The following is a 23,583-nucleotide window of genomic DNA, read 5'->3' as shown; positions in this document are numbered from 1 at the left end:
GCGCCGGGAGGAGTCGCCGCTGCTCCGCCGCGGGCCCGGGGCCGGGGCCGTCGGTAAGGGCGGGGCGGGGCGGGGGCGGCGTGCCCGCGCGCGGACACCGTGCCCACGCGCGGCTCCGAGTGGCGGCGGCGGAGCCGCGCGTCACCACCCGCGCTGCGCAGCTCCGGCTCCCACGCGTGTCCCGCCCGGCGCGGCTGTGCCAGCTGGCAGGCGTGGGGAATGGCGGTGGGGACCCCCCCGCGCACTCACGCGTGTGTCTGAGACCTTCCCTCTGCCCGCCCGCCCCGCGCCCGCCCCATGGGCGGGCAACTGGAGGGTGCCTGCCTGTGTCCCCAGTGGGACATCCCGCGCCAAAACTCCCGCACGGACACAGCTTGTTCCCATGACCCCACGATGACAACCACGTCCCCTTAGCACCCCGTCGCCCCCCCGTGTCCCCACACCATCCCAGCATGCTGACACCCTGTCCCCACCCTGTCTCTCACTCGTGTCACAGGTGGGAGTGGGTGGCCCCACAGAGCACCATGCCGCTGGGGCAGGATGGGCCCAGCTGGAAGAAGAGGACTGAGGATATTCGGCGGATCTACGACTTCCGAGATGTCCTGGGCACGTGAGTCACAGTCTGGGGGACACACTGGTGACAACACTCACCATGATGGGTCTGGCCCCTCCAGCTTTGCCAGACCTGCCAAGTGGAACCGGCTCAAATCCTGGCCTGAGGTGGGGCTGGCGCACGAAGGGAGACACTGTGTGGCACAAGTGCAAGTGCCACCTCCCACTGGCGTTGGCTGGTTCCCCCTGCTGTGCCACGGTGTGGCTGTGCCATGCCCAAGAATGGTCCCCCAGCTGGCAGAGGGGTTTCCACTGGTGCCCACAGCACCATAAGGCTCTTAGGCTGGATTAGCGCGTTAATTACGTCAAGGCTTAGGGCCCTTTGCAGCGTGAACATGCTGCCCGTCACTTCCCCACTTGGGCACTGCCAGCAGCTTTGCCCAGCTACTAACGGGCACCTCAGCCCTTGGGTGACCCTGGGTGCTGCAGGATGGCATGGCACAGGGCTGCCAAAATCCACATGGGGGCTCAGCCCCAGCATGGCTCATCCCCAGCAGTGTCACAGCCTTATCCTGTGATAAGGATAGGATGGTGCAGCCATACCGGGAGGGACAAGTGGTGCCAGGCGCTCTATTGCTGGCGCTCTATTGCTGTCCAGCCATCCCAGCGGACGGCTCCCACTTGCTTTTCTCCTATAAATAGCTGGACTTTCTGCCTGTCGCCATGACAATCGTGGCATGGTGGCACTGACGGCTCTGGCTGGCAGCCCCCCCCGCCCTGCTTATCCCTTAACCCCCCCAGGGGGGCCTTCTCCGAGGTGGTCCTAGCGGAGGAGAAGGCGACACGGAAGCTGGTGGCCATCAAGTGCATCGCCAAGAAGGCGCTGGAGGGGAAGGAGACCAGCATCGAGAACGAGATTGCCGTCCTCCACAAGTAGGGGCTGTCCCAGCACGAGGGTGGGGGTCCCACCCCATGGCACCCCCACAACCCGGCACAGCTCCCCACTGCCAGCACCCATTGCCGCATGTTATTGCCAGTGCCCAAAATAGCCGGCAGCGCGTGATGCCCTGTGGCGCAGAGCCTGGCTGCTCTCTGTCCCGTGGGGGCCGGGGTGGGGGCAGGCGGGAGCCCCCTCATGCCCCTGCACCTCCCCCTGCAGGATCAAGCACCCCAATATCGTGGCCTTGGATGACATCTACGAGAGTGGCACTCACCTCTACCTCATCATGCAGCTGTGAGTGTTGTTGGGGGGCTCCAGAGAGGTCTTGGAGGGGGGACTGTGCTGATGGGTGCTGCCCATCCCTGTAGGGTCTCAGGGGGGGAACTCTTCGACCGCATCGTGGAGAAGGGCTTCTACACCGAGCGGGATGCCAGCGCTCTGATCCGGCAGATCCTCGATGCCGTCAAGTACCTGCATGACATGGGCATCGTCCACCGTGACCTGAAGGTGAGCAGTTGGGGGTGGAGGGGACACATGCAGCACCCTCATGGTGGTGGCAGGAGGGGAGCCCAGTGTTGCCCTTCCCTGAACTCCCCCTCCTCGCAGCCCGAGAACCTGCTCTATTACAGCATGGATGAGGACTCCAAGATCATGATCAGCGACTTCGGGCTGTCGAAGATCGAGGGCTGTGGCAGCGTCATGTCCACGGCCTGTGGCACCCCCGGCTATGTGGGTGAGTGCCTGCTGTGAGCTGCCACCACCCTGGGTGTGGAGCTGGGGTATCCCCACAGGTAGGGGTCCCCCCTCACCCCTGCCATCCCCCTCAGCCCCTGAGGTGCTGGCACAGAAGCCTTACAGCAAGGCAGTGGATTGCTGGTCCATCGGGGTCATCGCCTACATTCTGTATGTATCCCCCCTCCCACCCCTTCCTATCCTGGGGGCCTGGCCCCCCAGGGCTGCCCAGGGCCAGCATCCCTCTCCCCCTGCCCCCCCAGGCTCTGCGGTTACCCCCCTTTCTATGATGAGAACGATGCCAAGCTTTTTGAGCAGATCCTGCGGGCCGAGTACGAGTTCGACTCACCTTACTGGGATGACATCTCAGACTCGGGTGAGCTGGGACCACCAGGGTGGTGAGGGCTGGGAGCCTGGCACAGTGTCACAGAACCCAAGGGAATGGTGGGCATAGACACTCACAGCTGCTTAATGCCCTGTCACAGCCAAGGACTTCATCCAACACCTGATGGAGAAGGACCCCAGCAAGCGCTTCACCTGCGAGCAAGCACTGCAGCACCCCTGGTAAGGGGTGACCTGCCACAATCTGCCCCTTCTCTGGCTCACCCCAAAGCAGCCATGGGGTAGGGGGGGCCCAGCTGACCCCCGTCTTGCTTCAGGATTGCTGGGGACACAGCCCTGGACAAGAACATCCACCAGTCAGTGAGTGAGCAGATCAAGAAGAACTTCGCAAAGAGCAAGTGGAAGGTGAGTGGGGGTTGCTGTGAGGTGCTGTGGGACACAGAGGTCTCCCAGGCACCCCATGTCAGGTGACAGACACTGTGGGGTTGGCAGCAAGCTTTCAACGCCACGGCAGTGGTGAGACACATGAGGAAGCTGCAGTTGGGAACCAGCCAGGACATCCCTGGACAGACAACTCCCACCAGCCCTGGCGAACGGCTGGTAGGGGGGACCAGCAATGGTGAGCCCTGACCCCCTAATCCCCATCGTGCACCCCCCAGGGCTGCTGCCAGGATCTCACCCTGCTCCTCCCCGCAGGGTCAGACTGTGGGCGCCCACCCACAAGCAGAGGTCAGCGCCTCCCTCCAGACTGAGCACGGCCCCACGTAGCCACATCCGGGGGGGACCAGGGGGGCCCAGCCCTCCCATGGGCACCATGTGGGGTGGGGGGCCCTACAGTGCAGGAGCAGGGGGGACAGTGTGAGGGCACCCTGCTGTGCTTGCTCTGGGTTTGTGGGGCTGCCCTCATTGCAGGCTCACAGCAGAGATCTGCATTGGGGCAGGGGCACCCCATGGAGCACCCCCAGCTTGGGGCTGTGTCCCAGGCCCCTTCCCACATCCATTCCCTCCCTCTGTCCACGCCTGGCCTGGCACTGTCCCACACCCCCACCCCCAGCATGTTCAAGGAGAATTTTCCAAATGGATGTTTCTATTTTATTGCTTGTAATAAAGGCAAGAGGCCAAAGGTGCTTGGCTCGGCTCTGCCCTGGGGGAGCTGGACACAGCCCTGATTCTTCCCGGCCTCACCGCCCAGAGCAGCGGCTCTCTCCACACACACAGTGGGGCAGGGGACAGGCACAGCCCACCCCCCTCTGTCCCAGGCTGGCAGCAGGCACAGTGTCCCACTCAAGCCACTGTTCCTCCTCGGGTGTCCCTAGGGGGGCCCATCCCCATGGTGGTCCTGGCTTCGGCTCTCTTAGGCCTGATCTCGGCTGCTGGTCAGCTCCTGGCCCTTGCGGAGGTCAGCACAGAACAGTACCTGGAGTGGAGAGAGATGATGGGGTGGGTCTGGCCAGGATGGGGGCAAGGGCTAAGCCCCAGGCTGCCTAGGATGGGGGTACTCACCGCCTGTGCCCAGCCGGCGCGGGGGCCCCACAGCCCCCGAAAGAAATCACCTGCGGAGAGAGGGTGAGTGCCAGCATGGGGGACACAGGCACCATCCCTGAGGTCCCATGTCAGGGCCCAGCCCTGCCCTCACCGATCTCCTGGTAGGCCCGGGGGGTCAGGCTCTTGCTGCCCACCGCCACGCCGTAGCGCTGCTGTGCGATGCGCCAGACATGGGTGTCCACTGGCACCGCCTCGGCCTTGTCCAGGGACAGCAGGCAGACACAGTCAGCCACCTGCCACCAGCAGCACTGTCAGCCCCTGATGCTGGACCCCATTCCCCATCCCATCCCCGCCCTGGCACCCACCTTGGCACCTACACCGGGCAGGGCGCACAGCACCTTCCTGGCCTCGGTGTAGGGTGCGGTGCGGAGCTGGCGCAGCCCCTCAGCACCAAACCCCTGGGCGATGGCCTGCGCACTCCCACTGACAAACTTGGCCCGGTACCCAAAGCCCAGTGCCCGCAGCTGGGCCTCAGCATCAGTGCCTGCGTGGACACAGCACAGGGATGTGGGTGGGTGCAGGTGAGGCCATGGTGGGGCAGCAGTGGTGGGGCGACAGCAGACCTGTGAGAGCCGAGAGGGATGGGAAGGCGTGGAATGGCCGGGCATCGATGCAGCAGAGGTGGCGGCCGAAGGCCTGGCAGAGGCGCTCAATCATGGCGGTGATGCGGGAGATGTGGTTGTTGGAGGTGCAGATGAAGGAGAAGAGGCACTCGACGGGGTCCTGCCGCAGTACCCGCACCCCTGCAGGCAGGACACAGTGAGGGGACGCCGGGCAGGTGCTGTGGCCATCTCTTGTGGCCCCATGGAGCCCCCTCACCTGGGAAGTCCTCGGCCACCTTGCGGAAGAGGGGGTCGGCCGCCTCCCACTCACGATACAGGGCCGACAGACCCACGTCCAGCTGGAAGTAGTCACGCAGGATCCGGTCTGTCTCTGCACCGTCCAGCTTGGCTGCTTTGGCGGGGCACCCACCCCGTTCCTCCTCCTTGTGCTCATCCTCCTCGCCGTACACCGTGTACCAGAGCCGGTCCCGGTCCTGCCGCAGTGTCCAGACGCGCCCCTCCAGCACGCCCGTCCAGGCCCCCGGGCTGCTCTCCCACCACCTGCCGCACACGGGCACGTCGGGGCGGGCCTGGGCGCGCAAGGCCGGGCCGGGGGGCGCCGGGACCCCCGTGCTGGCTCACCGGAAGCTCTGTCCCGAGGACAGCACCAGGTCCAGGCGCAGCTCGGCCAGCGGGCACGGCAGGCAGCGCCACAGCGCCGGGCAGGCGGACGGGGCGTTCCGCAGCTTCATGGGGGCCGGGGGGCGGCTGCGCGCCCCTGCCCGCGGGGGCGGCGGGGTCAGGCACCGCGCGGCGCTGAGCCCCCGGCCGCCCCAGCCTGGCCTGGCCCCGCACCTCCTCACCGCCGCCCGGCCCGTGCCCCCGGCCCCGCAGCGGCCCCGTCGCTCCCCGGCACAGACAAACCCCGCGCGGGCGGAGCTCCCGCCGCTCCCCGCCCCGGTTTCCGCCCGCCGACGGAAGCGCGGCCGGCGGCGCCACACGTGTCCCCCCCTCTCCCGCCCCGCCCGCAGCGGCCGCGGCTCCGCAGCGGAGGTTTATTTTCTAAGAATCAATAGATTTTTTTCTTCCTTCAAAATAAATACAAACAACGTCCAAGCGCGGGGCCGGCCGGGGGGGCTAGGCCCAGGGGTTGGGGGCAGCACGGGGGGTTGGGGGCGCGGGGGCCGCCCTGGGGCACGGCGGCGGCCAGAACAGCATCCCGGGGAGTGGCAGGCTGGAGGGAGCGGGCACCGGGAATGGGAGAGTGGGGGGGGCGCGGAGGGGCCGGCCCCACCCCTCCCGGTCCCCCATCCCCCGGTGGGTGCAGGCCAGCTGCACGGGGGTCCCCGAGCCCCGTTTGCCCTGAGATTCGGCAGGGGAGCGGCCGGCGGGGCCGGCTCAGTCGCTCTCGCTGGAGTCACTGCTCTGCTCGCCTTGCACCTTGTTGCGGTGCTGCATGGCGCGGTGGTAGGCGATCTGCACCGACTTGCGGATGTTGGACTTGCGGCCCTCCAGCATCTTCTCCTTGTCCAGGTCCTGGTTCACCCCCAGAGGCACCAGCTTCGTCCGGGGCAACCACTGCCTGCGGGGAGCAGGGGGCCACCTCGTTTGAGGGTTACAATCGTCTCCGGACACCCCCCCCAAAGCCCCCGGCGCCCCGGCCTTACCAAGTGCGCTTGTTGTCGAAGAAGAGGACAAGGTAGAGGTGCTCGCGTGCTTCCTGAGTCATCTGCTCCCCCAGCTTCAGCACCTCCAAGGGGGGCACAGGGATGGGGACGCCGTGGTGGAACATGCCTTCCCGCGGCATCTTGGGATCAATGATCTGCCAAAAGAGCAGGGGAGGGCTGAGAGGGGAACGGGGACCACAAGAGCCAGTCTGCAGGAAGGGGACGTGGATTTTGGAGGCCCCGATGATGGGCAGTACTCACCAGTGCCGGGTAGGAGGGGTACCCCCGGCACTTGGCCCACACCAGATCCAGGGCGTCCAGGGAGGAATCTTCATCCTCAGAGAGCCACCCTGCGCCGCGCCCCATGCCCTTGCGCACCACTGTGCCAGAGGAGAGGGGAGAGAGGGGTCAGCTGCGTCCCCCCAGGTGACGGTGCCAGCCGGGCGCGTGGCTGCACAGCCACAGTACTTACTGCCGTGCCCCACGCCTCGTCCAGTGCCCACAGAGTAGGACTCATTCTCTGTCCCCGACGTGTCCTCGCTGCTGTCTTCTGGGAAGTTCACTCGGGAGAAGGAAGGTTTCCCTCTGCCCTGCTTGGAGGGTGTTGTGCTGCGGAGACGGAGCAGAGCCATCAGTAGGAGTCACGTTAAGCTTTCAGAAACTGCTTCTGGGAGGGCCGGCCTGGTGGGACACCAGGGCTTGTGGGCTCCAGCTGCTGGCCTCCGCACTGGGAAGGACTTGGCAGGGGTTCCAGGCAGAAAGGTGGGATGGTGCTTCTGCCAGGGTGCCAGCCAGACCCCCACCCAGTTTCAAGCAGGAGGACCCAGAAGATATGCACTGATCAGAATTAGAGGCACAGGCAGGAACCTGATGGTGCTGGCAGCTGGAAGGGCAGTGACAGAGCAGCTGCTGTGCCAAGAGGGAATTCCCCAGTTCATGCTCCTTGTTAGCCCTTTGGTGCACACTCACACCTTCAGGTTTTACATTTAAAAAGGCACAAACCCTGCAGATTTCTAGGGATTAGCTGGGAGCAGCAGGAGGGTGAAAGAGACAGAGACCATGAAATGGGCTCCGCGTCTGGCAACTCGAGGCCAAGAGCCGCCCACTGACACCCCGAGCAGCACCAGTGTCTCCAGAGCTGGGCCAGGGACAGTACCTGGTGCGGTCTGACGCAGCGCTGCTGCTGCTGCTGCTGCTGGACTCCGAGTCGGAGCTGCTCCGGGGAAGATTGCAGTCATTGCGGTACACCAGGAAGCTTTTCTTCACAGGCTGGTTCCCGCTGCTGAAACCGTTGGCTGGCAAGTCTGCAAAACACCCCATGAGAAGAGCGTTACCACTGCACCAGCCCCTGCCACACGCTGCCAGTGGGGCCACGGCCGCCCGGCTGCACCCACCCATGGGAGTGTCCTCTGCAGACTTGTCACTGTCACTGTCCGAGCTGGAGCTGGGCCGTGGGCTCCGCCCTCGCTTCCTCTGCCGCTGGGAGGACCCCATTATTGGGAGCTGGGGGGGCCCAATGGGGCTGTTCCCGTGCCCAGGAGTGATCTGGCTGTCTCGATTCTTTGGAGGGCGTCCTGGACGTTTAGGGGGCCCTGCAGTTTTAGGGTTCTTCTTGGAGAAGAGCACTGAGGTCCTCCTGCCAACTTCATGTGCTGGGGTGGAAGAAGAATTGGGACCCAGACCTGGAAGAGGGAGAAGGTGTCAGCTGCAGCCCTGCTGGCAGGAACTGCGTGGCAGTGGTGTCAAGAAACAGCTTCATTTCTTGAGAACATTATCTTGGAAGATCCTCCATCCCGAGTGCTGCCACACCTGCAACTTCAGGGTCAAACTTTCCAGTCTGCTGACAGTAAAAGCTAGACAGGGACATCAAAGAAGCGCCTGAAAGACAAAGGTCCCTGCTTGCAGAAGAGCCTGCTTTTCCTGGTGATTAGTGGACTGGACTGGGATGCAGAGGTGGCAAACCCCCAGCGACACCTGGCAGCTCTGCCTGGAGCTTTTGCTGTGTCCCCACAGACCCCAGCTCAGCATCTCTGTCCAGGGAGCTGGTAGCTGGCCTGTGTTTGAATCCCAACCCAAGAGAGCATTTGGAGCTCAGCAGTCAGTACCATTGCAGCTCCCTCCCATGCCCCCAGGCAGGAAGGGACACTGAAGGCAGCCTGCTCCATAATGCCCCTAGAGAACGCCACAGCATGGCTGAGCTGGCAGGGCCTGGCAGGACAAAACAATCCATCTCATGCCCCACATCACACAGCTGGAACTCTCAGTCTCTGGAACAACATCCAGTTCCTTGATTGACCAGGAGACGAGCTCACCAGGTGAGCACTGACTGTGCTGTGAACACTAGTGATCTGCCAACCCTCCCCAGGGGCAAACACACACTAGGCTGCAGCTGTTCCAGACACTGAATGTGCTTCAGCTGCCAATCCCCCCTGCTTGGCTGGCATGGCTCACTACGAACTACTCAGTGTGTGCCATCCTCAGAGGGGCACACTGGGAGGGAGCCCAGGGAGGCACAGACATCATACTCTGTACACATCTCTTTGGGAGAGATTACAGGAAATGAGGAATCCCTGCAAGGGAATGGGAGATAAGGGACCATCCCGCAAGAGGCCACCTGCCCCACTCACACAGAGGAGTGAAGAGTGAGGTGTGTGTGGGGAGCTGCCCACACAGCCCTCCAGCCTCAGGATGCACCTGGCAGGGCAGCTGCTCCCCAGCCAAGCCAGTCCAGAGGCGGCTCTCCACCGCTCCCCGAACTGGCAGTGTTTTGGAAGGAGCATTACCTTTGCCAGTCTCCTGGCTGCTGCTCTCCTCTGCAGCACTGTCCGTCTGCAGGTCCTTCTCACAGGGGTTGTGGGACTGCATGACTCCCCTGGCAGAGGAGCTGTGGCGCTCCAGCCCGTCCCGGCCCAGGTCCCGCGGGTGCGCGAGCTTCCGCCGGAGGACCGTGATCTCCTTCTTGATCATCTTGGCCCGGCGGGACCGTCCTATGCTCTGCTTGCCCGCGTTGACCTCATCCAGCCGCTCCAGCAGGATCTTCAGCTGCTCCTCCAAAGGCAGGTGCTTCTGATTCTCTGAGAGCAGCAGCCGCACATCTTCTGGGGGAACAAAGAGGAGCAGATGGATGAAAGAAATTGGGAACTCATTGGAGCTCCTCTACATGAAAGGGCATGAGGCAATCCCGGTTCCCTGCAGAAGGGAAGTAGCTGACATGGCACCAAACACCTGTGAACCCTTTAGGGAAGTTACCCTCATGGAGGACACCAGGGTTCCCATTGGCTGGAGAAAGGACACAACAGGGAAAAAAAAAGGGAACTGTAACAGGAAAAAACAGAAGTCAAAAGGATCCTGAAGCATTACAGAGCGGGGAACTTCCCGTCTGAGCATGTCTTGAGCTGAAGTAGGGACACGGGTACCCTAAAAGGACCCTTCTCTGACAATATGTTCTTGACAGTGCTCCCCAACTCCCCAGAGACAAGCAGGACTACAACCACAGAGCCCGTGAGGGGTATCTGGAGCAGTGTGGCAGCCAGCAAAGCCCACAGCTGGGAAGGGAAGAGGGAATACACAGCTCTGACCAGGGGGAGTTCGTCCTTCTAGCCAGGCAGCACAGCAAGAGCCTCAGCAGCTCACAACAAGTGCTGGGGACGGGGCAAGTGACTGTACCCTAACATGGGCCAGAGAGGCCACATCCCAGCCAGACCCCTGCTCTAACCAATAGGAGGACAAGGGACCAAGGGACTGGCAGGACACACAGACAAACTATTGCCTAGAACCAACCTAAGAGAGCCAAGAGGTACCTGGATAGCAAAGTCCCCACCTCTCCAGGAAGTGGGGACACACAGCCCAGCATCCAACTGAACTTCCCATGGGAGGCAGCTCAAACAGACTCTCAGGTGCCCTGACTCTGCCCAGGCTTCACCTCCAAGTAGCCCTCGTACCCTGGGACAGGGGACAAGTACCCACCATCCTCAATGTCTTGGATCTGAGCCTCTTCCACCGTTACACAGTGGGGGAAGTGCATGCCTGTCTCGAAGTCAATGCCCATCTTCTCGGCCTGCCGGCGAGCCTGCCGGAGCACGGCGCCTCCCTGCTCCCGCAGACGGATGGCTGCCCGGTAGAAGATTGTGTCTTTGGCATTGTATTTCAAACAGTTGTTGATGATCAGGTTGAAATCCTCCTCAAAGTCATCGAAATTCAGATAACGATAGGCTTCCAGGTTTTGTTTCATTGTCTGAAAATCCATCGGCTTCTTGATGTGATCCAGGTAGTCTGGGACCTGCATGAGGAGAGAGCCAGAGCTAAAGGCCCAGGAGACAGTTAGCAGCACCTGCTCCAAGAAAACAGTTGTTAGAGGAATCAGGTATCGCTTCCTGTGCTCTGCCCAAATGCACATCGGGGAATGCCATCTGCTTTTGCAGCTTGAGGAACAGTAACGCCTCCGGATTAGGGAGCCCATGTGCTGTCTCAACCTGTGGATACACACTCTGAAGCGTTTTTACAGGTCCAGCACAGATGGCAGCACCCTGTCCTCTCCTCCTGCCTGCAGGCAGCTGGGATCCAGTATGCTACATGGTGTTCCGTGGGGACGGAGCTGTAAGCGCAGCCCCTGGGGGTGAGGGTGAGTGCAGACAGGAAAAACAGAGCCGTCCAGGTGGCAGCACTGGCTGCAGGTGGGACACAGCCTTCCTCCCCTTTCTGCTGAGATGCCTCTGTGACAGCGCTGTGCAGAGCCAGCATGGCCCTTCCCTATGTCCCCAGGCTGGAACTTGATGAATCTCAGGAATCATCTCCCCTGCCCACAGCAGTGACAGTCTGGGGGTAAAACCCATCCCTGTGCTGTGCTGAGTCAGTCACCTGGCAGAGGCCTTCACAAGATGACAGGTAAGAGTACGCCAACTGCTGGTTGGCATTCAAGGGCTGGCATTTTGCCTTTCCCAGTGGGAATCCCCAGCTGCTCACAGACCCCAGGATGTCACCAGTAACACACACAGAGGAAGAGCCAAGTGCTGTGCTCCCAGCCAGCACCGGCTCGGCTGTTCTGCATTTGGCTCACCCAGGAGGAGCATTGCTGCACATCCCCCTCGGGTGAGTGAAGGGTGCTAGGATGTGTGAGCCAGCACCAAGCTGCTCAGGGAGCTTCTGGACCAGAGCACACCCTGGGCAGCCCTTGGCACGAGCAAGGGGCAAGTTTGAGTGAAGCAGAAATCTGGGGGAGAGGGTTCTTACTTCGTAGATTTCTGTTACCTCAGACAGAGGGACCGGCTCGCTGAAGATGTTGCCTGTGTCTTTCTCCTGCAGCTGCTCAAGCGTCTTGCGGAGGAGGATGAGGAAGGGGGTCAGCTGCATTTCCAGTGCCACCTGCTGCACTTTGATCTGAAACAGAGGAACAGAGCGGGGCTGAGCCCCTGTCCCCAGCCAGGCAGTGGGGACTGTCCCCAGGGAGCAGCGGTGCAGCCCTGCAGGACAGCAACCCCTCTCCTCTCCTCACCGAGGGGCAGGGACTGCCCCTCAGCCCCATCTCTGGGGAACGGAGGTGTAACACCAGCTCCAGCACCTGCGTGTCCCACCTGCACCTTGCAGAGCAGCCACCTTTGCTCAGAGCCGCTGGGACAGGGCACAGCACGGGCGAGGGGATCCTGGCACACACCTACAGCACTCTAAGGAGCCCCTACTCACGCCCACCCCAACAGCTCCCCAAGGAGGGGCAAACAATCGTTACCGTCTCTCTCTTGAGCTTCTCCCGCTTGCGTATCAGCTCCACCAGCAAGCGCGCGCGCTCGAGGTCATGGCGGAGGCGCTGCCATGACTTCAGCTGCTCCTTCAGGGCCCAGTTCTTATCCTCAGTGTCTCTCTGCAGGAACATCAGAGACCATGAGCTGATAAGAGATGTGCTCCCATCTCCACCTTCCTGACCATGTGCTGGGGATCTTCCGTGGCAAAGGGAACCAGCCTGACCCTGTTGGTTCAGCAAAGGTCCCGGTTCCCAAGCTGTAACCTAGGCAAGTGACTCAGGAACAGTCTCACCAGAGCTAAATACCTGCCCCTCGGTCACCACAGCCCTTAGGATGCCACAAAGCCACACCCCGAACCTCTGGAAATACTCTTCCTAACATGATCAACTGCCTGCAGCTGCCCAAGAGGTCTGTGCTGCTGCTCAGAGATCCAGCAAAGTGCAGTAGGGCAAAAAGGGAACACAGCTCTGTTTGATTACACTTCTGGAGTACCAAATAAATGACAAACTTTTATCCTCCTGTAGCCAAAGATGAGCAGAAGCAGTCTCAACTCTTCTCCAGAAAAAAAAAAGAGAGGGGCCAAAGGCAGGAGAAACCCCTGCCCAGTTACAGTCATCAAAGGGCTCAGAAAGAAAGATTTAGAGCTCAGAAGGGGAGCCAGAAGAAAAATCTTCCTCTCTGGCACCAGAGACTTCACATCTGTGAATTGCTGACTATGGGCTGAGGCAGACACTGGGCTGGAAGCAGCACCCAGAGGGAGTGCTCCTGGAGTGGTATCAGAAACTGAGAGTGAAGCCTTGGTTCCTTACAGACTGCTCCTGAGATCCCCAGCCATCTCTCTCAACGCTGGCTGACACAGCAGCCTCATAGTAGAGCCATTTCTGACAGGTCTGCCATTGCCACCGGCCAAATGCAGGCACGAGAAAGGAGCTACCTTCCGCGTGGCAGCTGGAGAGCGCAGGATTCCCTCCCCGTGGCAGGCTGCCAGCAGCCTCACTGTCTGGCAATTCTCTGAACGCTGAGAGCGGAGGAGAAGGTGAAGCAGCAAAAGCAGCTGGGGCTGCCCTTTCCTCATCTGAGAGCTCAACACCCCTGACCCCCCTTCTGCACCTGCAGGCACCACATGCAGCAAAGGTTCCGAGCCCGCAGCTCCGAAGGTGCAGGAAGCACACGCACAGCAGGGTTCCCTGCAGCCCCACAACAAGCCCCAAAACAAGCAGCCCTTACCTGGTCGCAGTTCCTCTGTGACTGCAAGTGCGTCTGAAGGCGGCGGAGCAGGGGGACACCATTGCGGGACTGTCTCTTTAGGGTCCAGTAGCTGTGCAGCCTCTGCATGAACTGGCTCTTCCTCTGGATGGTTAAACGGTTTGTAATCTTACTGAGCCTGAGGAAAGGAGAGGAACCACAGAGCCCATCAACACGGCAAGCCTGGATGCTACAGGAGAAGCCCTGGCTGGGGGCAGCTAAGAGCAGCTGCTGAGAGCAGCTAAGAAGCTCCTCAGAGAGAGGACACCCTTTCCCATGGCAGGAATTTCTGTGACACCAAGTCACACAGAGTAAACACAAGAGAGGATGCCAGGAAACATCCAGCCTTGCCTCTCCATAACAGACTTTTCCTTTCTACCTCCTGTCAACTTCTGGGGAAAGCCTAGGGCAGGCTGAGCCAGGTCGGGCTACAACACAGCCAAATCAGGGGCTGGAACCTTTAACAGCTCCCACAGTCCCTGAGACTGCAAGTGTTATGGTGCTCCCCAAAACCATTAGTTATCTGTCTGAGGGCCCATGACAAAGGACCTGGCCAAATGTCACCAGAGAAACTCAAGCCTGGCAAAGCATGAGGAGGAAGCAGGTGGCATGAGCACAACAGAGCTCCCATCCAAGACTACCCTAAACAGCCTAAAACACCACAAAAGGGATTTCCTACTCCCTACAACAGCAAAAAGTCTGGAGGGGCTGGGACAACCTCATTCAGCAAAGTCAGACAGAGACACCCTGCTAGCATGGAGCCGAAGGGACAAACCCCCAGCATCTCCCTGTCTCACAGGGACAGCTCTTCCCATGGGATGATCCAACCTGCATCAGCCTCAGGTGAAGAGGCTGGGGACGGCAGCCTCATGTGCCATCACTGGCCAAGCACAGCTCCCACAGGAAGACATCTGGCATTCTGGCAACAGCCCTTGAAGAATAATTAATCCCAACAGGAAGGCCTGGGGAGAGGTTAACAGCTTCTAGCTCAGTGTGGGTTTCACTGTGAGCTCAATAGCAGCAAGAGTCTACAAACTGCCTGCCAATGTGTCCACAAGTAGGAAAAGAGACCCTGGCTATGAAGCAAGGCCCGAGTGAGCAAAAACATAAGGCTGGGACACAAACAGACCGTGGCAAAAAGCCAGCAGCCTTGTGGCAGAGACCTGCCTCCACAGGTCATCAGAACATTGCCCAGAGAACACAGCCCACGTGTGCTCCCCGCTGACTGCAGAGGAGACAGTCTTGAGGATCCGAGGGCTGGATGGTGTCCTGTGGGGAGGAGGAGAGCTCAGCAGCTCAGGGGGTGGCTCAGCTCCCGCCATGGGGAGGAGGATTGTTCAGCAGCTCAGAAGGCAGTTCAACCACCATGATGACAAACACTTCTGTGCCAAGCCTGCACTTCAACCGTGTGATGCCTGCTGCAGGGTAACAATGAGATTCAAAAACACCCTAAGATGCCCTTACGTGCTTTTACATGCTGCTGAGGACACCAAGAGTTATAAACTACACTGACAAATTCTGGCAAGGCTCTTAAATGCTCTTGTTTCAGGATTTGTATGCCAGCCCAACAATCCAACCAGAGCAAGACACACAGCAGTTACACCTGTAACAACAGGGTGTTTGCACCCCTGTGAGCCCACAGGGTTGTGATGTGACAGAAACACAACCCCTGGCAAGACTTCAAGTACCTTTCCAACAGCCCTTGTGCTGTGGAGCCAGCCTTGGGACCACTGTGCCCCTTGGCAGGCAGGAGTCCTGGTGCTCTCCAGCCACCCCTCCTCACAGGCAGCCGTGCAGAGGCTTTCAGCATCCACAGCTGCACAGCCCTGCTCCAACAGGCAGCCCCGAGGAGACACAGCTGTTACTGCACCTGGCACAAAACACTGAGGAAGCCCAGCAAGGGGTACACGGCTGCTGGGATGCATGAACTGTGCTCAGCAGGGCACAGGGATCCCAATCCCAGACCTCTCTGCTCCAGAGCCAAAACAACCCCTGGGATTAGCCCGTTTCCCAGGCCTGAGTCGCTCCTGCACTTCTGTCATTTGCCTGGCACAGCCTCAGGAGAAAACGGACTTCAGCAGAAAGGAGAGCAGTCCCCTCCTCCCTGCCTGATTTACTTCAGTGCCTGAGGTCAGCACAACAGGAAAGGAGTGCTGGGAACCTCCAGCTGCTTCCTGACGCATCTGGCCAAGTTCACTCTCTGCTGTTAAACTAATAGCAGCTATTTCCTGCCCCACCAAGGGCCCAGACACCTTTGTGGGGTAGCGCATCACACAGCCCTGCCTCTCTGCAGGACTCCCAGAGGAAACCACCACAGCCCTCTGCAACAACAAAGTGAGAAACACCTGTGCAAAAAGCTAAGGAGAGGAGCAGGGTAATGTCTACATGGAAAGTGGGACAGGAGGCATGGAGAAAAGGAGAAATCTCTCCCCAGTCCAAGGAGGGCGGTGGGTCGTACCTGTGAGGGGGGATGCAGGGCACAGAAACCACGGGCGCTGCAGCCCGTTTCTCTGCCAGAATCTTCCGTGCCTTCTTCATCTTGATCCTAGACTTGGCCTTCGCTTTTTTGACTTTCTCAGAGCTCCAGCCCTTTCCCTCCTCTTCCTCCTCCTCCTCCTCCTCTTCCCCCTCACTGTGGGAGAGGGCGGGAAGCCTGCGCACAGAGCCCGGCGGTGTGTGGATGTCGCAGTAGGCGGTTTTGCGCACGCTGAAGGAGGTACCATTGGCACCTGTCTCCCGGACGGGCTCCATCTTCATGTACAGCCCGGCCTGCTGGGCGCAGGTGACGTGGAAGGCAGTGTAGCAGTTGGCTTTGTGACACTGGATGCAAGCCCCGGAGCCGCGCTGCTTGCAAATGTAACAGGTCAGCTTCCAGCGCGCGGGCGGGATGTGCTCGATGCTGTCAATGGGCTCCAGGAAGACGGTGTTGGCAAAGCACACCTCCGGGATCCAGAGGGCACAGACCACGTGTGCCCAGCGCCCATCGTCCGTCTGCTTGAAAGCCCCCCCCTTGTTTGGGCAGAGGGCGCAGTCCACAGCGCGCGAGGGTGACTGCAGGCACCGTCTGCAGAGCCACTGTCCCTCGGGGATGTAGGGCACCCCGTAGCACTCCTGGTGCACAGCCAGGTTGCACATGTCGCAGAAGAGGATGACGTTGCTGTTCTGACACTCTCCGTCGTTGCAGATGCAGCAGACGGCATCCTCGTCCACCAAGGCGTTCGGGTCCCCCTTGTTGTGGCTCTCGAAGTACGACTCCTTTTCCAGCCGGTCCATCAGGTACTCAAAGATCTCTTGGGGAATAGGACTCACACCTTCGTTCTTCCGCCGCTCATTCATGATGTCCAGCCAGATGTAATCCTCCTCATCCATGTCGTACTCCACCTCCTCATCCAGCTCCTCTGCCGACTTCTCGATGTACCTGGAAGGACAGCACAGGAGAGTGAGGGCACGTTTGGTACAGTTGGAGCTGCTGAAGCCCAATTCCAGGGTTTGGCTGTGGCTGAGGGAACATTCTAACACTCCAGCCAAGCCATAAGTCAAAATAAAGAAACAAGGACAAGGCAGGAATGTGCAAAAGTGCTGCTGCACCCTGAGCAGCGCAGTGGCACAGCGGCACCTTGCAGACAAAACAACACTGGTCTAAGGAGCAAGGTCAGGCCTTGGAGACTCGTCAGCGCAAGGCAGGGGCCTGCACAAGCCACCCAGAAGGTGCCAGTTCTCTGGAGACAGCAGCCTCATGACCAAGACACGATAACCAGGCAAGGACGCACCACCTTTTGTTAATTCTGGAGAGGGGGGCTGTGTTAACTCCTGCTTGAGGTATTACCTTGGGCAACTGCACTGACCAAACCTCTCACAGAAAACTGTAGGACAAAAATTAAGAATTAAGCCCACAAACAGACTTACAGGTACATCTTGGTACTGAGGGGCTCTGGAGCTCTCCCAGCATATCTCCAAAGAGCAGAACAGGAGGCAAAAGGACACATTTGGGTTTTGTTATGACTGTTCATGCTGTTCCAGCAAGGAAAAAGCGCAGCAATCAAACTACTGGCAGTGACCTAAGCAGCAACTGAGAGCTCTGTAGAAACATAGACCCCTCAGAACTGGGAGGTGATGCCACACAGAGCCCCAAGAGCCTGAAGCCATGGGACGGCGAGCTCCATGGGACCTGGGATAGGCCATCAGAGGCCATGGGCAAGCCGCCTGCACAGAGCTGGGCCAATTCCACCTCCAGACCCAGGACACAAGCCTGGGAGCCTCCTCACACCCCAGCCATGGGCAATACCTGTAGTATGAGGTGGGACGAGGTGGGGCATCGGGGGTGTCCTGCTCCAGCTCTCGGTACACCACCTCGGGCAGCTTGGGGGTGGTGCTGGCCGAGGCATTGTGGTGATGGTGGTTGGAGTCCTTGCGCTTCTCCTTGTTCTTGTGCTTGCCAGATTTGGGAGGGACGCTCTGCGTCTCCGTGTTCTCCTTATTGCTCCCGTTCTCGGGCACCTCCTCGGGAACGTCCTCGTCCTCGGACACCACGTCGAGGTTATCGAAGATGCTGATGCGGTGGACGCGGCCGTGCAGGTCCACCTCCACCATGCGCTGGGCCTGGGCGTAGGTCATCACCTCTCGGCCGGGCGACTGGGAGGTCTCGGAGGGGCTGGGCGACTGCTTGTTGGCGGAGCGGGCCTGGCGCCCCTTCTTCTTGTGCTTGCGCAGGGGGGTGTGCTGGGGCGGGGGCGGGTTGTCGTGGTCATAGTGGTAGAGGTGGTACTCGATCCCGCTGTAGCTCTTGTAGATCTTGCGGCAGGTGCCCACCGGGCACTCGTAGGGCGGCTTGGTGGCCCGCAGGTTGTGGCAGAAGGTCTTCACGTCGAAATCTACGCCCATGGCGGGGCCGCGGGGGGCCGAGGCCGGGCCGGGCCGGGCCGGGCCCCCGCCCCGCCGCCCCCTACCCGGGCCCCGGCCGCCCTGCCCTGGCTCCCCGCTGCCCGCTCCCTGCCTGCGGCGGCGCTCCCGGCGCGGGGCCGCGCTCAGCGGGCGGGCGGCTCCATGGGCGGCGGCAGCGGCGGCGGCGGCGGGCCCGGGCCGGCCCCAACAATGGAGCTGCGGCGGCGCCTGGCGCGGGGCGGCCGCTGGGTAAAGCGCCGCGCCGTCCCTAGCAACCGCACTTTCGCCACGGCACGGCCGGGCGGCGGCGGTGGCGGCGGCCGAGAGGACAGAGGGGGCGGCGGCGGCGGCGGCAGCGCGGTGGGGAGGCCACGTGGGGGCGGCGGGGCCGGGCCGGGCCGCGCTGCGCCGACGGTGGCGAATCTGCCGCCGCGAATCACAGACCCCACCGCCGCCCGGCCCCGCCCCGGACCGGCCTCCCCCGACCCCCCGCACGCCTCTGGTCCTCTCGGTCCCTTCCAGTCTCCCCGCTCCCCCCGGTTCCCCTGAGTCCTCCGGCCCCTCGGTCCCCCCGGTCCCTCCGGCCTCCTCGGTACCCTCGAGTACACCCGATCCCTCCGGCCCTCTCGGTACCCCCGGTCCCTTCGCCCCAGCACGGCAGCAGACCCGGTTGAGCAGTTTATTTACAGTCGGTAACGCGGTACAGACCCGCCTGCCCTCCGCCCCGGCACCCCCCGGCTGCGGGACCCCGGGCCGCGGGGGGGGCCATGGGGCAGGCCGGGTCAGCAGGGCCGCGGGAGCGGGGCGCAGGCAAGAGAGGGGTGCAGGCAGGAATGGGGTGCAGGCAGGAATGGGGTGCCCCAAGGAGCAGCAGGGCTGTGACCCCTGGCAGGCACCCCGGGTCAGCCTTGCCCTGGGACAGGCGCCAGGCTGCCCTCCCGGGACACACACACTCGCACTGTGGCCCCCCAACCACTCGGACCCAGGCACTGGCCCTGTCCGAGGGATGGGACTGCGTGGTCCGAGCCAGCCCCACCGTGCTGCTGGACATCAGGGCAGCCACGGACATCCAGCCCTGTGGTCTCGCTGCCAGAAGAGGGTCACAGCCCCATTTTCACCAACCGTTTTCACCAACTGTAGCAGCTGATTATCTGCCTTGTGGGGCCACATCTCCGTGGCTAAGCCCTGGCCACTGGCAGAGGAAAGGTAACACATCCTTGCCCCACCAGCTGATCCCACGGCTCTTGGAGGAGCTACTCAGGGTCTGCCCGGCGGGGTTTGATGTCACGGGTCTTCATGTAGGACAGCAGCTGCTCAGGGATCTCAGCCAGCACATCCTTGGCCAGGCGGGCCATGCTCAGCACCTGGTTGCCCGAGTCATCCACGTAATCCCGAAACGGCACAAACTTTGAGGGCAAGAAGGTTGCAGCCCAATTAGAAACAACCTTGTTGCTGTGGGGGATGAGCGAGGGGGGCTGAGCATCTCTCGTCCATGGGGGGCTGGGCTCAATGCCAGTGTTACCTGTACAATGTCCCTCTCGGCGAACCGCCCGCGGGAAGACAACCGCACCTCATCACCATCCAGCTCCTCCATGGCTGAGGGTGACAGCTGGTGTCACCGAGCCTCGATGGGGTGAACACCGGGGATGGAAACACCATCCCTTTGGATGCCAACACCATCCCTTTGGATGCCTTTGGGGTCCCGGAGGAAGGGACATGCTTCCATTCCCCTTCCATGGTGTCCCCAAGTCCCAACTCACCCTCAAACTCAGCCGGACCCACTCCCACGATGATGATGGACATGGGTAAAGCGGAAGCCTGTGGAGCAGAGGAAGGGTGTCAGCTGGGGTAGTGCCCAATGTGGGGTGAACTCACAACAACGATGGTGCACTTACAGTGACAATGGCCTCCTTGGTCTGCAGCATGTCGGAAATGACGCCGTCAGTGATGATGAGGAGGACATGGTATTGCGAGCCATCAGTCACCTGGGCAGCTGTCCTATGGGGACAAGGGATGGGGTCCCTCCAGCACCCCACTGGCGTGGGGCAACTGTCCCTGCTGCGGGACTGATGATATTTGGGGATGGCAAAGGGGAGAGTCCCCTGATGCTCACCCTGCCACCTGGTTGATGACGGGGGCGAAGTTGGTAGGACCGTAGAGCTGGACGGTGCGCAGGCTCTGGAGGTAGGACTCCAGCACGCCCTCAATGCCACAACAGCTGGGGTTCTCTGCATTGTTGTTCTGGGGGACAGGGATGGGCTCTTGGAGGGGAACCACGGCTCCCAGTGTCCCCCAGGCTGTGGGATTCCAGGGCCGGATGTGGCCAGGGTGCTTCCCCTTCTTGCCAAGCTGCTGTGGGCACCCCACAGCCAGCCCTGCCCCACAGCCGGGAGGTCTGGGTTCACCCTCAGCCCTGCCCCACAGGGAGGGCGCACCAGGGGGAACTGGTGGGAGATCTTGCCGTCAGGTGGGACTTTGGCACCGAAGCCGTAGGCAGGGAAGAGCTTGTCACTGTCGTAGTCCTGGATGACCTCCCCCACTGCCTTCAACGCCAGGGCATAGGCGCTCAGCTGGTAGGGGCTCACGTAGTGCAGCGAGGTGGGCTGTGACGGCAACCCTGCGGCACAGTGCCCGTCACACCCACCCCATGGCCAGCCCCACAGCGATGGGGACCCCCCAGACACCGGCTGCACTCACCGTTGGAGGCCGTGAAGTCAATGGCGACGGTGAAATTCAGCTGTGTCCTTGGAGGGGAGAGCGAAGGAGGCTGCCGGCCCCACGGCACGGGGATACCATCTTCCAGCCCCACGGTGTGGGTGTTCCCCCACCTGGACCCATCGTCTAGGCCCCCCCCCGTCCCCAGCCAGCACCCCACAGCCCAGTGCCACCGTCCTGCACCCCCTCCCCAGCCCCACTGTCCCCTTGTCACCCTCAGGCTGCACCTTCACCGTCACCACCATCCTTGCCCTGAGACCCTCACCCACGGGGGGATCTCGAGGAGCCAGGGGGCTCCTGGCCCCCCACTCACCCGCCCCGGATGTAGTCAACGAAGGTGAACTCGGACTCGACCGAGAAGGAGAGCAGTGTCACCTGTGGGCACAGGAGATCAGACCCATTGACCCCTGACCCCGGCAGGTGCAGCAGAGGGAGCAGTCCCAGCCCGCCAAAGACAGGAGCCCCAGGAATGCCCCACTCACGGTGCCGGAATTCACATATTTCTTCTTCTTGCATTTCTTCCGGGGATTCAGCACCTGCGGGCACAGGGGCGGGTCGGTCGCAGCGTGGGCTGTCCCCTGCCCCCGCTCCCAACCCACAGCCCTACCTCATACACTGTGAACTGACTCTGTGCTCGAGACAGCTCTCGATAGCTTGTGGCAAATTCCCCGATGAAGTCGTGGCTGCGGGGGGAATGCGGGGTGGGCATGGCCAGGCACCCTGGTGAGGGGCACCCCAGGAAATGACAGCAGCACCTCAGTGTCCCCTGCCTCACCTCCCATCCCGATCCCAGTCGTACACATCTATCTTCACCGTCCTGAAAGCAAAGGTGGGCAGCGGGTGAGCTGTCAGCCTGGCTGGCACAGCCCCTCTGACCCCTGGTCGGGAGACATTCAGCCCCTCAGCCCACCCCACAGCAAGCACCCTGCCTGCCAGCTGCCAGCAGAGCTGCCCTGCCTGCCCGGCCTGCAGCTCTGCTGGGAGAGAAGTGGGAAATTTGGGTCATGGCAGGGGCTCTGGAAAGGAGAGGGATGATTCTATGTAATTTGGGTTGCAAAAGAGGAAAAAAAAGCCCAGTCAGGACCCAATTCTGAGCTACCTGTTGCTGCAATGGGGCAAAACCCACAAAGAACTGCTCATCCCCTGCTCTGGCCCCACAGATGTCCCTCTCCCTATCCTTGTTCCCATACCGGTCGTAGTCGCCATTGCAGAGGGCACGCACGGGAATGGTGAAGGGCTGCCACACCGGGTTGAGTGTGTTCTTCACCACCTCTGTCTTATGGCAGATGGTGAAACTGTGGGGACACGGCAGGGTTGGGGCACACCTGGTGCCAGCACGTGATGCCAGCACCCTGCCCACCCTTCCAGGCCCCTGCGCTCACGTGCCGTCCTCGTTGCTGCGGTAGAAGACGAGGAAGGGGTCAGATTTTCCAAAGAAGTCCTTCTTGTCCAGCTTGTTGGCACACAGCTGCATTGTGATGATGTCCTGGGGACAGGGACTGTCACTACCAGCCACCTCCTCACCCCAAGCACCAGCAGCTGCCTGTGCTGTGGCCATGCAGCCCCCTCCTCACCAGGACACTCACCCGGCAGTTACTCAGCTCCTCAGCCAGCAGCAGGATGGTCCCACACCGCTTTCCTGGGACCCCCCTGGGGCCAGAGGCACCCCATCAGCTTGGGGACAAGGAGGACAGGCCAGGGGCAAGAGGTGGGGTCAGGGTTGAGGCTTGTGTCCCACAGCTGGTGCTTGGCAGCGTGACCAGAGTCCCCAGAGTGCAGGACATTCGGGGAGGGGTCTCATGGGGCAGGTAGTGGGGACACAGTATGGGACCCACTCCTCACCCCACCACAGGGTGTGACTCACGTGAGGGGTCTCTCCAGGCGTCCCCGCTGGGCCCCAATCACCTCCCCCAGTGCCACAAATGCCTGCCCCAGGAAGTCCTGTGCCCCAAACACAGCATTGTGAGACCCCCACAGGGTTTTGTCACAGTCCCTCACCACCCACATTCACCCCTCACCCTTCCAACCCATCCACGGGACCTGCCACCAGTTTGTCTCAGGGCCACCCCAAGTGTCCTAAATCCACCCTGTGCCCCGAGAACCACCTCCCAGCCCAGGACCCATTGCACACCCCCAGGACCACCCCAGGTGCCCACTCTGTGTGCCTTGCACTCATTCTGTGCCCCCAGGCCCAGTCTACAGCCCTGGACCCATCCTGGACTCCTTGGGCCACCCTTCACCCATCCTACCCTCCAGAAGCCACTCCCATAGTGTCCTGGCCCCATCCTGCCCCACCAGGCATCCCCATGAGGGCTAGGTTACCAGGACAGAGCAGGTGCTGGTGCATGGCGGGCACTTACCTTCTGCCAGTCCCCGTGGGGCATGGAGAGATGGAAAGTGGGTTAGAACCTTCCAAGGGGCACCTGTTCCCCCTGGGATAGCACCCACACCGGGCGCAACCTCGGGGTGTCCCACCACATGTCCCTCCTGGCACAAGCTGTCCTCACCTGCTTTAAGGCAGAGCAGCTCTTGGAGTCCACGTTGTAGCTGGTGTGGGAGAGCAGAGCCCTGAGCTGGTGACTGCGGGGGTGCCCCGGCACACAGCCCAGCTTCCCCACCCATCTGGGCTTTTCGCCACTGTATCCTTATTTATTATCCTTATTTATTATCCTTATTTATTTTCCTTA

General features: G+C 61.4%; 4 protein-coding genes across 8 annotated transcripts in view; 1 reads left to right on the top strand and 3 right to left on the bottom strand.

Annotated features, from left to right (window-relative positions):
• The first annotated feature begins 6 nt into the window (after window positions 1-6).
• CAMK1 (calcium/calmodulin dependent protein kinase I) lies at window positions 7-3,689 on the top strand. The gene is made up of 12 exons (XM_027700488.1): window positions 7-53; window positions 497-610; window positions 1,354-1,485; window positions 1,712-1,786; window positions 1,861-1,999; window positions 2,099-2,225; window positions 2,320-2,395; window positions 2,488-2,600; window positions 2,710-2,788; window positions 2,884-2,971; window positions 3,059-3,185; window positions 3,263-3,689. Exons 2-12 carry the CDS (start codon window positions 525-527, stop codon window positions 3,316-3,318), a joined length of 1,098 nt encoding a protein of 365 aa, XP_027556289.1. The 5' UTR covers window positions 7-53; window positions 497-524; the 3' UTR covers window positions 3,319-3,689.
• OGG1 (8-oxoguanine DNA glycosylase) lies at window positions 3,636-5,647 on the bottom strand. Its single transcript, XM_027700489.1, has 7 exons — window positions 5,296-5,647; window positions 4,931-5,214; window positions 4,675-4,854; window positions 4,417-4,595; window positions 4,203-4,344; window positions 4,070-4,119; window positions 3,636-3,983 (listed from the first exon to the last, which is right to left on the bottom strand). The coding sequence occupies exons 1-7, from the start codon at window positions 5,403-5,405 to the stop codon at window positions 3,921-3,923; spliced, it is 1,008 nt and encodes a 335-aa protein (XP_027556290.1). The 5' UTR covers window positions 5,406-5,647; the 3' UTR covers window positions 3,636-3,920.
• Window positions 5,648-5,707: 60 nt separating this feature from the next.
• BRPF1 (bromodomain and PHD finger containing 1) lies at window positions 5,708-18,220 on the bottom strand. 3 transcript variants are annotated; one of them, XM_027700478.1, is made up of 13 exons: window positions 17,586-18,220; window positions 15,759-16,718; window positions 13,283-13,439; window positions 12,043-12,174; window positions 11,568-11,696; window positions 10,287-10,599; window positions 9,104-9,418; window positions 7,715-8,002; window positions 7,477-7,624; window positions 6,793-6,929; window positions 6,582-6,700; window positions 6,321-6,475; window positions 5,708-6,256 (listed from the first exon to the last, which is right to left on the bottom strand). In XM_027700478.1, the coding sequence occupies exons 1-13, from the start codon at window positions 18,179-18,181 to the stop codon at window positions 6,052-6,054; spliced, it is 3,654 nt and encodes a 1,217-aa protein (XP_027556279.1). In that variant the 5' UTR covers window positions 18,182-18,220; the 3' UTR covers window positions 5,708-6,051. The 3 variants fall into 3 exon arrangements, with proteins under 3 accessions (XP_027556279.1, XP_027556280.1, XP_027556281.1); XM_027700479.1 differs by having other exon boundaries at window positions 5,708-6,235; XM_027700480.1 differs by having other exon boundaries at window positions 5,708-6,235; window positions 9,104-9,415.
• Window positions 18,221-18,846: 626 nt separating this feature from the next.
• CPNE9 (copine family member 9) overlaps window positions 18,847-23,583 on the bottom strand; it is a 6,940-nt gene continuing 2,203 nt past the window's right edge. The window contains exons 5-21 of one of the 3 annotated variants that reach the window (XM_027700485.1): window positions 23,404-23,443; window positions 23,257-23,259; window positions 22,761-22,837; window positions 22,483-22,546; window positions 22,279-22,382; window positions 22,087-22,191; window positions 21,672-21,713; window positions 21,504-21,579; window positions 21,379-21,432; window positions 21,210-21,271; window positions 20,879-20,925; window positions 20,617-20,798; window positions 20,295-20,422; window positions 20,077-20,179; window positions 19,942-19,999; window positions 19,704-19,777; window positions 18,847-19,587 (exon numbers count right to left, since the gene is read on the bottom strand). In XM_027700485.1, coding sequence (XP_027556286.1) covers window positions 19,435-19,587; window positions 19,704-19,777; window positions 19,942-19,999; window positions 20,077-20,179; window positions 20,295-20,422; window positions 20,617-20,798; window positions 20,879-20,925; window positions 21,210-21,271; window positions 21,379-21,432; window positions 21,504-21,579; window positions 21,672-21,713; window positions 22,087-22,191; window positions 22,279-22,382; window positions 22,483-22,546; window positions 22,761-22,837; window positions 23,257-23,259; window positions 23,404-23,443 — 1,372 coding nt within the window. In that variant the 3' untranslated portion in view covers window positions 18,847-19,434. The other 2 variants (XM_027700486.1, XM_027700487.1) reach the window with 2 other exon arrangements.

Source organism: Neopelma chrysocephalum, unplaced genomic scaffold, assembly GCF_003984885.1.
Source record: "Neopelma chrysocephalum unplaced genomic scaffold, ASM398488v2 Primary Assembly neopelma1_147, whole genome shotgun sequence".
In the NCBI taxonomy this organism is placed as follows: Eukaryota; Metazoa; Chordata; class Aves; order Passeriformes; family Pipridae; genus Neopelma; species Neopelma chrysocephalum.
Note: the sequence above shows the minus strand (reverse complement) of the source record. Positions and strands in the feature narration are given on the sequence as shown.

What these genes read in the sequence shown, in the direction of transcription:
- CAMK1 (XM_027700488.1), top strand. Translation starts at nt 525, where the DNA reads ATGCCGCTGGGGCAGGATGGGCCCAGCTGGAAGAAGAGGACTGAGGAT. An exon ending in TCGTCCACCGTGACCTGAAG is followed by an intron (nt 2,000 to 2,098) that starts GTGAGCAGTTGG and finishes CCCTCCTCGCAG; the next exon opens with CCCGAGAACCTGCTCTATTA. An exon ending in TCGCAAAGAGCAAGTGGAAG is followed by an intron (nt 2,972 to 3,058) that starts GTGAGTGGGGGT and finishes TGGGGTTGGCAG; the next exon opens with CAAGCTTTCAACGCCACGGC.
- OGG1 (XM_027700489.1), bottom strand. Translation starts at nt 5,405, where the DNA reads ATGAAGCTGCGGAACGCCCCGTCCGCCTGCCCGGCGCTGTGGCGCTGC. An exon ending in GGTGGCCGAGGACTTCCCAG is followed by an intron (nt 4,855 to 4,930) that starts GTGAGGGGGCTC and finishes TCCTGCCTGCAG; the next exon opens with GGGTGCGGGTACTGCGGCAG. An exon ending in ATCCCTCTCGGCTCTCACAG is followed by an intron (nt 4,596 to 4,674) that starts GTCTGCTGTCGC and finishes GTGTCCACGCAG; the next exon opens with GCACTGATGCTGAGGCCCAG.
- BRPF1 (XM_027700478.1), bottom strand. Translation starts at nt 18,181, where the DNA reads ATGGGCGTAGATTTCGACGTGAAGACCTTCTGCCACAACCTGCGGGCC. An exon ending in AGAAGCTCAAGAGAGAGACG is followed by an intron (nt 11,697 to 12,042) that starts GTAACGATTGTT and finishes CCTCTGTTTCAG; the next exon opens with ATCAAAGTGCAGCAGGTGGC. An exon ending in ACGAGGCGTGGGGCACGGCA is followed by an intron (nt 6,701 to 6,792) that starts GTAAGTACTGTG and finishes CCTCTGGCACAG; the next exon opens with TGGTGCGCAAGGGCATGGGG.